This window comes from Simochromis diagramma, unplaced genomic scaffold (assembly GCF_900408965.1).
Source record: "Simochromis diagramma unplaced genomic scaffold, fSimDia1.1 OVJJ01000618.1, whole genome shotgun sequence".
NCBI classification, from domain to species: domain Eukaryota; kingdom Metazoa; phylum Chordata; class Actinopteri; order Cichliformes; family Cichlidae; genus Simochromis; species Simochromis diagramma.
This window is the reverse complement of record NW_024387423.1, coordinates 5,375,596-5,387,381: the sequence shown is the minus strand read 5'-3', so window position 1 is coordinate 5,387,381 and position 11,786 is coordinate 5,375,596. Positions and strand designations below refer to the sequence as shown.

The window sequence follows — 11,786 nt, the reverse complement described above, 5'->3', positions numbered from 1 at the left end:
AGGCCGCTGTGATATTGCAAAACAGATGTGCATAAGTTAGTCCACAGGTCTGGGGCACTGAAATCATTCACCCTCTATAACAGCTCACTTTGCAGCTTATTTACAAAAGTGTCTTTCAGTCAAAGAATGAATGTTATCATACTCTTCTTGGTTGCTTTTAGAAGATTTTTTTTTAAATGAGTGTTGATTTTTCATTAAAAGTAAATATAAATAAACAAATAAATAAATAAACAAACAAACATTTAAATCGCTTGAGACAAATAGCATTAATGAAATAGGGTTAATGAAATAAATAATATAATGCAAATAAAATAAATAAGATATTCCAATAGCAGATAATTATTGCACTTTCCTTTTGTATTATTATTTTTAGACCCAATTAGGCTGATGATGTAAATCAATATTTGCTTTTGGTCATTGTACAGCAAGGAAGCAGCTTTTTACAGGCTAATGATCACTATCAGCTTAGAAACAGACAGAGACCCCAAAAGTGACCCTGCTCCTCAAGGTCCACAATGTCAGCTTTCTCCTCCCCCAAAAGGAAAATATTAATAATTTATCTTCGAATCGACTTCTCCCTCTGACAGATTAGATTTTAACCATTTGATTTTGTTTGGACTGGGCGTTCCCATATTATTACTTAATGACCTTCCCAGCTGCTCCTGTCCATTTTCTGTCACCAGCAACCATCTGGACACTTATTAGCACCTCAATGCATCCACGCTGCTTTCCTCCCAAACTTGAATAAAATTAAGCCTGGTTGCATGCAGACTGCCAATATTTTTTTTTCTCTCTGTAGAATTCCCACCCTTTTTGTTGCACGCCTAAGCTTTCTACATAATTTATCAATTTCGTTTGCATAATAATAATAATAATAATAATAATAATAATAATAATAATAATAATAATAATAATCACAGAAAAGAAATGTAGGCTGAGCATTGTTGGGTTTTCTCTATAATTTCATTTAGTTTATTTAGGCAAAATATACGATCTGGACAAATTCCTTCAACGTTTCCTATTTACAAATTTAAATCACTTGTATTTACATTAAAGAAAGGACACCAAAAAACACAAGATAGTGACAAATAATAATTATAATAACAATAATTATAATAATAATAAAGTAAACAGCCTACCAAAATGTCCCAGCCTGCCTGGGCAAAGTGGAGAGAGAGAGAGTAACATTATAGGCGCGATTATAAGCTACACAACAATAGAGGAAGTAATCCATCCATCCACAGGATATTACCAAATTACGCCATTTGTTCTGTACCGTCTGAATGCTATGCTGCATTATTATTTCTCATTGTCCTTTTTAGAGAGCGTAAAGTCTTTGTTTTTTTTTCTATTTGATTTTTTTTTTCAAGCACAAAAAATGTCTTGATCAAGCCGAGGAGAGTGCAGTGAGGACCCGTTGCGTGGCGTCTTGTGGACTCCTGGCGCTGGAAGGCAGAGAGGATCTGGATAAAGAATAACACAGAAAGGTAGATAAATACCCCCGCCGTGTTTGGACAGCGGGTTTCAATATGCATCTCAAGTGTCTGGCTGAGCAGTTTTGATTAGAAGCAGACTGAAGCCCTCCTTTTCAAGCCCTCGCTTTTTTTCTTTTCTTTTTTTTAAACACTACTAATTAAAACAACATCAACAATAATAGTGTTATCAATTTTACAAATCCGATTTTTTTTTTACGGCATGGAAAAAAAAACCCTCACTGTTCATCCATTGTCAACAGTTGTAATTCGCTATCTCATTGTTAATTCTCTAAGAACGTTACGCACAAGAGGAAAACCTGAGGTAAAACTTTTTTTTTCTTTGGGTAAGAGCGCTCCCCTGGGCTCTGGGTCTCCCATGGGTCTTTAGGGAAAGCACACAACCCAGACAGAGCCCGTTTTACTCGGTGACTTGATAAGTAGCCACACTCTCCCCAGAGGGAAGGAATTAAAAGGGTTGTGGGATGGGAGTCAAGACCCCTGTCACCCCCAAAGTAAACTGGGTATCGTTGAAAAAAATTGTTTGTTTTATTTTGTAGTGCTGTTATATTGTTTTATGTTAGAAAATGTATAAATAAAAGATGAAACAAATAAAAATAAACCTTAAGTATATATGCCAAAATTCGTTAAGCAGTTTACTCATTGTTTTTTTTTTAAATATTGTTTCTAATACTTCTCTTATCAGTAATGTTATAGCTATATTTATTTTTTTAAAGAGATCTAAGTATGTTTCTATTTCGCTAATCCAATAATCAGATCTCCTTCATTTTATTTCCGGCTGTGGCTGCTTTCATCTGCTTATGGCAACGTGTTGAAATTCAGCAAAAGCAATAAAGTAAAAACTGGTCTCACCTGTCATGGATGGGTCGAAAAGAAGACTTCAGGGTCTGTGTTGGAGGTGAATCCGACCTTACACCGTTTTCGTGATCTGATGGGAAAACAGTGTTAGCACTTGTCTGGTAGATAAAACAGAGACACGAGAATTTTTAACTAAACATTATTGTGTGTGTGTGTGCGTGTGCGCGCGCGCGCGCGTGTGTAATCGATTATGTGAAAGTGTGTAAATGTACTTTACTTGTGTGTGGATGCGTGTGCAGAATCTTTTATAGGCTAAATTAATTGTATTTGAAATCGAAAATAATAATAATCCGAAGTCGCTTTTTTTTCAACAGAGCATTTTGCACGTCTCCTCATATGTGCAAACACAGACTGTCATCGTACCTATGTGTTTCGGACTGTGGCTCTCTGGTTGGGCTTTGCTGTCATTGGTGAGCGCTGCTGAAGCTGCTACCGGCGACACCACCACTGATGTCGGCTGCTGCTGCTGCTGCTGGGCCGGCAAGTGATGGTTGTGCTGGTGGTGGTGGTGCTGGTTTACTCCCAGAAACGATCTGACATTCAGCAGGGAATTCTGGCCTAAGAAAGCCCCATTTGTCCAATTGTGGAACTTTCCAATCTGGCAAGTGTACAGTCCGTGACTGGGGAGGAAGGCGGGGTGGGTCTGAATCTGGTGGTGGGGCGCTGATGGGTGAGTGGTGGCCCCAGTGCCGCAAGGGGACGTGGGTTTCTGTGACGAGCTGTCGGGACTAGTAGCGGTCTCTGCTAAAGACCATATTTTGGGCTTATTGTTGGACGGGAGAGGAAAGCTCCCAGGTCTGTCCGGAGACAAAACTCTTGTGGTGTTGTTGTTGCTGCTATCAGAGTTCTCCTTACTCCCTGGGTGAATTGAAATAGCGTTCTTAGATTTTTCAAAGGCCTCGTGGGCCTGTAGGGCGAAGGCCCGTCTTTTCTCTAAGTTGTCCAACTCTCCGGTTGCACCGAGGCCGCCCCTACGGTCCCTGCTGCCCTCCGATGACTTATCGTCATCATCCTCGTTGCTTTGATCCCCGTCGTTGTCGTCGATTTTGTCTATATCTATGCTCTCCAGGTCAATCTCTTCCTCGTCTTCGTTTTTTTCTGCTTCGTCTCCACTGCCCAACAAGTTACCGTCCTCGTCCTCTTTGCTCCTGCTTCCCCAGGTCACCTTGTTCTCCTTCTTGAGCCTCCTCCTGGCGTTGGCGAACCAGGTGGAAACCTGCGTCAGCGTCATTTTGGTAATGATAGCCAGCATGATCTTCTCCCCTTTGGTCGGGTATGGATTCTTCCTGTGCTCATTGAGCCAGGCTTTCAAAGTGCTGGTGCTCTCCCGGGTGGCATTTTTAGGCCTAGCAGGGTCTCCGTACTGAAACTGGCCGTATGGATAGAAGGCAGGAGATGTGTGGGCTGCAAAGCTGGCAGGGTGGACGCCAGGACTGTCCTTCAGTTCGTACTGGGATCCCTTAGAAATCAAAGATTGTGTGTTATTAAAGTGTCCTCATGGAGTTTCATGCATAATTTAATTTCATGAACTGCTAAATACATGCTTCATATATATATATATATATATATATATATATATATATATATATATATATATATATATATATATATATATATATATATGATTCAAACAACTGGCTTTAAAAAATCTTTGAGTTACAGTTGCAACTGACTCAGCTGTGCCCACAAATAAGCTTCTCAGCTTGCAACATGTCACATGCTAGGCCTATGGCACCTGCAACTGCACAGCTCTCTGAGAGACCATTTATTAGCAATTATTGTCCGTAAATTGTCAGCAAAAAGTAACAAAGTGAGTAGGACCAGAGAAAGTTTGTGATCACGCACACTGCATGTGCACGCAAACTGACAGCTTAAACATATAGTAGGCCTGCCTGTTAAACTCCCTTCTATGCACAATATGACAAAGCAGTATGAAGGCCCAAGCAAAGTTTTTCCCTTTTTTTCTCCCTCTTCTCACTCTGTAAAATATACACTTGCGTGACGAATTTTGTACTTTAAGTCTTTGGCTTGGTTTTGTGGAATCCACACGCAGGTCGTTCAATTTAGTATTTTCGATAAAACCTATTTTTTTTCTCAGTTTTACTCTATGTTAGAGCCTAACACATACCTTAGTCATTAACACACTCCAAGTTAATTATTATCAAAAGATGTGCTGTGTCTTGCAATTCGTCAGGTAGAGAAAGTTAGAAGGGCATTCAACTAGGTCAGAAATGTTTACAAAACAGAAACTTAAAAAAAGTAATTCCATATTTATAGTTTAAGATATTGTATCAGGCTGGTGAATATTTTTATCAACCTGATTTTAAAAAATCGTCAGAGCAAAAGCAGCATTTTTTTCATGTTGCACGGTAGAATACAGCTCTGCAGGATTATTTTTTTCATAGTGTGAGACTAATAACTGCCTAATTATAATTTTCTCTTGTTGTTTTGCTTTATGCATAACAACAAAACACATTTTAAGCCGCATTTTCAAGGTTTTTTCTTCTTTCTTTTGCATTTCGTCAAACTTTTCACCTTGCAGCTAAAACACACCAGCGGACTGTTAAATCAGTCAAGTATGGACTTAAACCAGAAAATGCGCAATATACAAATCGGCAACCAAGAGTATTCATTGTTTTGGTTGAAGTGACCTTTCGATTTTTTTTTTTATGATCAGACAGTGCTGGTTGGGACGGAAGGATTTACAAACATCTTTCGACAGAAGTATATGAACATGTTCTTACCATTTGTGAGAAAAGAGCCAAGTCCGCGCTGGTGTAGGGTAAGAAAGCGCTGTAGTTGTGTGCGTACGGGTTGGCGTACATGCCCAACACTGACGTGACAGCCGCTGCAGTGGCTGACGGACTTCCCCCGATCTCGGTGCTCCCTCCCCGGGACGAAGGCGTAAGCACTCCCGGTCTTTCGCTCCCGTAAACCGCCTGGGAGGCACTTAAGTACTGCGGGTACCCTAGCTGGGGGAAAGACATCTCCACTGCACAGTTCTTTTGTCCGATAAACTGTGCGTAAAAAAGTATGCGAGGCACAAAAAAAAAGAAAAAGAAAAAAAGAAAAAAAATGAAAAAACCCGGATGAGTAAAGAGAAAGTGTTTAAGCCAAAGTCGCAGCTACTACCGACATACAACGGTATGCAGTCAAAACAAACCGCTCTTAAATCTCTGCTTCCTCTCTTTTCTCGCGCAAAGTCCGCTGGATGTGATCTGATCAACAATTGCGCTCCGACTGACGCGCCTGGCCCTGAGGTCTCCAGGCTGATCTCTCAGATACAATTTGAAGTTGATGCTTTGATTGGCGTCCTCTACTTGAGCCTGCAAGCTCCTCCTCGTTTGGAGCAATGTGGATAATGTGAATATAGACTGAGCACATTGGCTGGGGCCCCCCTTCTCTCTCTCTCTCTCGCGATCTCTCTCTCTCCCCCCTCTCTCTTGCTCTCTCTCTCTCTCCGTCCGTGTTTGGAGTTATTGTATGTTAAATGTTCAAGCATTAGAGTCCATTCACCGAAGGCTTTGATTGTTGTATGACAACCTGTCTACACGATTTTACAGCTGTCCGACACAAGGGGAAGTAAACCCGTCAAGAAGGAACTTACTTTGAATAGATTTAAATTGTAATTAAAGGGGGAAAAGCCTGTCCGCCGAGGAATTAGTATTTGGTAACACGGGCTGCTGGTGCCTTTATTTAATTCAGTGGCATTATTTTTCAGTAAAAGTTTTAACATTAAAATTAATTTCTGTAATTTATGGATTTTTTTTAAACCTACGCACTCGTAAAAGACACACGGGACTTTATCAGGATGAGATATTTAAAAGTTTATTTATTAAATAAATAAATAAAAGCATTTTATATTTCTACAATGAAACAATTATATATATTTTTATTTTGTTTTAAAGTTATAACGCTTACTTCAAGACGGTTACAGTTAACTCCCTAAACAGTTGCGGAAATTCATGCAAATTCCTCCATATGAGTTATTAATTATGTAAGTCTTTATTGACTTCTGTTTTCGGTTTCCTTTGATTTCTTCATAAAGTTTTAATCAGCCTCTCCATCCTTTTCCCCCCTCTCACTTTCCATCTGCTTTCGTGTGTGTGTGTGTATGTGGACTTAAAGCAGATTGTTGTTGTCCTTTGTAAAAGCAGAGCCACTTCACGTTTCCTTGCTTTTAGTGAAAAGGAATGTGGAAACGCCAGGGACGAGCCAAAGACCGGGTTACCGGATAAGAAGTCTCCAAGTCCATGTATTCGCCACAAAATGTTATCCAGGTACTTTTAGCTCCTAATTTAATGAAAGACGTACCAACACACGAGAACCGGGAAAATATAGTGTGTAACAAATCTATAATTGTTTCTGGAATATATATATTCCAGAAACAATTATAGAATGTTTTCTAAAACAAACCAATCTTTTCAAAAATATTATCTCAATATTTCAAAGAGTGAAAAAACTCGGATGCTATTTTGTTCAGCGCCTCTTGAACTGCTTATCCAATTTCCAGCTCACAAAAAAAGGGAAAAAAAGGGTCGGACACTAACCTCTGCTTAACTATCCACTCCTCACACACCTATGTGGCTCACGGGTGGGAGGGTGTTCATTTTTTGACTGTTCTATTTCTATTTGATTTGATTCTCATATCACCCACCTCCCGAGTCAAAGGGGGTATTCTGTAGATCTAGATTTAATGCCTTAACGACTGAAGCCCAAGAAGTCAGTAGATTTTGATCTGCACCAGATGGCTCCGAGTGGATATTGCCGAGCGCCGAGGATCTGTTAAAAATATCTGTGGGGCACTGATGGTAATCTGGGTAACACATCAGAAAGGAGGGGAGGAATGGCAATTGTGATAACCCGCTGGAAATGTGTGCAGGGGGCTAAATATAATGGCTGTGGCGGGCTGGTGGAGGGGTGGCAGGGAGTTAGAAGACCAAAATTATGTCTAAACAGAAATGACACTGGAAAAGCCGAAGAGAAATCAGTGAATCGAGATGATGAGTAAATGTTTTAGAAACAGCGAAAGATAATTTAATATTACTAGCTTACCACTACTAGTAATAACAGTGACGGTGATGATGATAATAATCATACTTAAAAAAAAAATATATGTTGACCGTGTTTCTTTTTCAGAAAAAAAGATTTTTATTTAAAAAAAAAATCACAAACAAATCAATGAATTAGGTAAACAAAGACACGTGTCGAGGTCAGTAAGCCATCAATGTTAACTGATTTATTGAGTGTTGTTAAACTGTCTTTGCCACCACAAGCTTTTCAGGCTAAAACCAGAGAGAGCGAGAAAGGGAGGGAGAGTGAGAGGAAGGGAGGGAGAGAGAGAGAGAGAGAGAGCACGGTAAACTTTGTTCCGGATCCTCGCCCGTGTTTAAAACTCATCTTCATCACGTTCAGTTCTAATGCAGGCGTTCACCACATGTGTCGTCTCTGTATGACATGCACGCGCCTTCGCGCACAGGCGCTCACGTTAATGTTGTCAAAACGACTCTTAAATACTCTTCCCATTTTTAAAGAGAAAGAAAATCCCCCGGCTTATCATATCAGATAGTTTTATCGTGTAAATCTACAGGAGGCTCTTCATAAGCTGCTACGCCTTAATGGCCACATTCTAATAGGCTAAATCACTCAGTCCCAAGCACTGTGCGTTTTGAATTTTCCTGCCACCAATTAAAAATAAATAAATAAATATATACAAAAATAATAATAATACATAGTACCATAGTTAAGTATGTTCTCATATGATATGTGTTTTAATGTAAAATGATTGGAAACTTGTCAACAACTTCTGTTATACCTAAAATCTAAAAGAAAGACATCAAAGCATATTCTCTCTCTCTCTCTCTGGTACCTTATAGCAATAGAGCCTCTAAAGCTATAAGAAAGATATGAAATATTCCCAGTTACTCTGTTGGAGGATAGCACTCTCTGCCATTACTCATGTTCAAGTAATAGAAAGAAAAATAACTGAGCAGTAGGTCTATACATTTTAAGGACAGTCCTGGCTGTACATTTTAAAATTACAGATACTTCAGTTATCAGATAATGGCAAACACAAACACTTATATATGCTTTCAATGGGAAAACGAAAAAGCTAAAAACAGATATTGTTAAATTCAGGCTTGTTAAATGAACAGCATTTTCTCTATATAGAAACCAGCATGGTGACAGTGCATTGCAATCCATATTCAATACCACAGTTCATAACTGTTGTGTGATTCAACTTTATCTTGAATATCATAAATCATTTATTTTCTTTTTAAAAGCCAGATTTACCTTATAATCATAGCTTCTGTCATTTATAGTTTTTAAAACTAAGATATCAGTAGTAATCTGGGATCATGACAGTCTTATAATTTATTTTTGTAACTTTCTGGGCTCGAATGTAGTTCTCTAGGATGTGTGCAAATAGGTACACCTCAGTGGCTCCAATAGAAGTCAACGAGAGTGAACCTGCATTACAATCACATTGGTTATGTTGACAGTTGGCTACCACCGCAGAGGTCAAGGGTGTCTCTGTGAACTAATAACTGTGGTGAAAGATACTCCTTTCCTGCCTCGAGGAGTGCCAAAGTTGAGGAAAGGTTAAGAATCTGCAGAATGTTCCTTTTGTGCTTTCTTTGCAGATTATCAAATTAAGTGTTGAAACAAAAACTCACTAGCCTCCTGAAGAGAGGAGATTAGATGAATATCAATGATATTAATGGATCATCACAACTGTTAGACATCTCGCTTATTGCGTACAAGCCCAGTGCACACTCTCACATGCATTGGCTCTAGTGTTGTCCCAGACCTGCGTCAGAGCAAATGAGCTAGTCAGCTGTGGGTTGGAGTCAGAGGACCACTGGTGTTACTGTGAGACATTCAATACATAGGCAACTGCACCACACCTTTAGGTAAGGAAACAAGGAATTTCCTGGATAATAAAAGAGGTCTATTCTGGGTCAGGATGTTATGCACTTGACAGTTACACAGTTTGAGGGGGTGATGCCCCCCCCCAATATTGATGAGACAATGAACGTCTGCACTTGAATTTTTGCCAAAGTAAAGATGCTTTGCATAACCATTACACCCCCAACAAGTTTAGCCCTGGTACAAAGGCAGTGATCCATAGATGTACATACTATATTACTGAGGTCTTCAAATGGGTATGCAATGCTTTTATGAGTATTTTATGTATTATGCATCTAAAAACGTAATACAAAGTATAGCCCACATAGGTTCATTACACATATTTTATATCAGCAAGGCTGCCACAGCAAAAATACCACTGCCACCACTGCTGGTGCTGAAGGTATATTAAATATAAAGTAAATTAAACCAAACACTAACAGCAGAAGGTGTTAGCTCACGAATTATGATAAAGTATTGTCATGATTAAGCCCCTCATCTAATTAAAAAAAACAACAACAACAAAAACAACAGCAGCCACACTGGGGCAAAGTTAAGGGGAAAGCGCAACACTTCGTTAGTATTGACAAGTTACTTTTAACTCATTCTGGCTTCTAACTGCATAACATACAAAAGACAACAGAGGGATCTGACTTCTTTCCTCCCAAGGGCATTCTCAGGGGTGGGTAATGAACGGGTGGGCCCAGATTTTGATGTGGTTAGGGGCCAAGGGGAAAGAAATGTGAGAAGGGGTGTTAATTGTTTTGGCTCTTTGCTGGGGAAACATATCAACATTAGATCTAATGGAGGTTAAAGACTCTCATTGCCATAGGGGCTGGAGCTAATGAATAGCTATAGCTAGCCAAGAAGAGAGAGAAAAGTGAGTGAGAGAGATGCAGAGAGAGGGGAGAAAAAGAATGTAGCCTTTGCTGGGCTTTAAAAGGTTTTAACTGCATTGAGCTGAGTGTATTATTGCTCCACTGAACTAAGAGGATTAACTTAAAAAACTCATGAAAGTATCTTTAGATGAAATATATATTTTTCTTTTTTAAAATTAGACATCTAAAATAGTAAGCACAGCTATTTGCAGCTATAGCGACAGACCTCAAGGACATCTTCAACTATACATTTCAAGCAGAGGGATTTCACAGTCTCCATATTTAAAGTGGTATTATCCGTTAAATGTACCTTTATGAAATGTGAACACTTGCTTTTTTTGTGACCTGTTGCAGTATACTTACAAAAACCCTACAAGTCTGCAGCAAAGACTACACTGGCAACTGTCAAACTAATTCCATTACTTTGTATTAAACTTCTTCTGATGTATGAATAGTACATCAAATCTCACGAGCCAATAGGCTTTAAGCCACAGACTACCAGTCTTTACTATATGTGCATATCGCCAAAATAGCAGATGTATGCTAAGTAGAGTAAACACATAATGTACAGGGGAAAAAGACTTTTGACAAAGACAGAAGTAATATCAAAGTCCTTGTTTTGTCCCACATATGATTTTATGCTAAGTCTGAATGAGGGAGATGCAAACACTGATTTAGAACATTAGCTTAGAAATATTCATAAGAGTTAGTCTCCCATTTCAGATGTTTATTTGCTACCTCAGAAAGTGAAAAAAAAATGTGAGCATGCAAATCTGCTTTCAGATGATACAATTCCCACGTTTATTCATAAACAGAGTTAATTGAATTTTAAAGAACGGCCTTCTTGGGAAAAAAAAATACGTTTTTTCTTTTTACACTGAAGTATTCTTTTGAAATGACACCCTTTGATAGTGGTGTAAAGGATAGACTTATAGATAAAATGATCAACAGACAGCATGACAAATGGAATTTTAATGAGGCTGTTTCTTTCATCTTTTATCATGTTGTGCTGATTTTCTTTTTTTTTTTCTTTGCTTTTTGCTTTGGTGTGTCTTTGTACAAACTATTGATAGTAGTTGAAATCTGGTGTTTTTATGTTGCTGGACACGCTCCCCAGGTTGCTTTGGACTCTCTCTCCTAACAACACTGCTATCACCTTTATTAATGATCAGACTGACTTTGTTTTAGTTGCTTTGGGGTTTTTACTTCTTGCAGTGTTGTACTGGTTTTAAATGCAGAGACCGCTGGAGGGAAAAAAATGTCTGGATTAAATTCTGCTTTTAATTTTGGAAAAAAACATATTTATCATTCTGTTATTCTGAAGGCTTGTGTTGACATCTTTGGGACTTGAGAGAACACTTTGAATTCTAATTATTGATACCATCGTGGCTCCTGATTAGGCTAACCATTGGATGATGTGGTGTCACAGATGAAAACAGCAGCCTGTCAAATTCTGTAATGAGTTTTAGACAGTGACCTAGGGAGACGAGTGGGACGCTAGAGTGACAACACCTGAAAAAAAAAGACGGGGTTTCAAAAGGGTTTACAGGTTATTGATGTATGAGATTAGCCCTTTGCATCACAGATTGAATCTTCCCATGTGCTCGAGCGAAGAGAAACTAGGTGGATTTTTCTTTATTTATCTGTT

At 38.9% G+C, this 11,786-nt stretch overlaps 1 protein-coding gene across 1 annotated transcript; it reads right to left on the bottom strand.

The window, feature by feature from the left end:
* Window positions 1-944: 944 nt before the first annotated feature.
* Window positions 945-5,666, bottom strand: irx1a (iroquois homeobox 1a). Its single transcript, XM_040013195.1, has 4 exons — window positions 5,096-5,666; window positions 2,715-3,810; window positions 2,346-2,421; window positions 945-1,463 (listed from the first exon to the last, which is right to left on the bottom strand). The coding sequence occupies exons 1-4, from the start codon at window positions 5,336-5,338 to the stop codon at window positions 1,388-1,390; spliced, it is 1,491 nt and encodes a 496-aa protein (XP_039869129.1). The 5' UTR covers window positions 5,339-5,666; the 3' UTR covers window positions 945-1,387.
* Between the last annotated feature and the right edge of the window lie 6,120 nt (window positions 5,667-11,786).

Coding starts and splice junctions, on each gene's coding strand:
- irx1a (XM_040013195.1), bottom strand. CDS start 5,338: ATGTCTTTCCCCCAGCTAGGGTACCCGCAGTACTTAAGTGCCTCCCAG. Junction 2,422..2,714: donor CCACAGTCCGAAACACATAG/GTACGATGACAG, acceptor TTTTCCCATCAG/ATCACGAAAACGGTGTAAGG. Junction 1,464..2,345: donor TTTCGACCCATCCATGACAG/GTGAGACCAGTT, acceptor TTCTTTATCCAG/ATCCTCTCTGCCTTCCAGCG.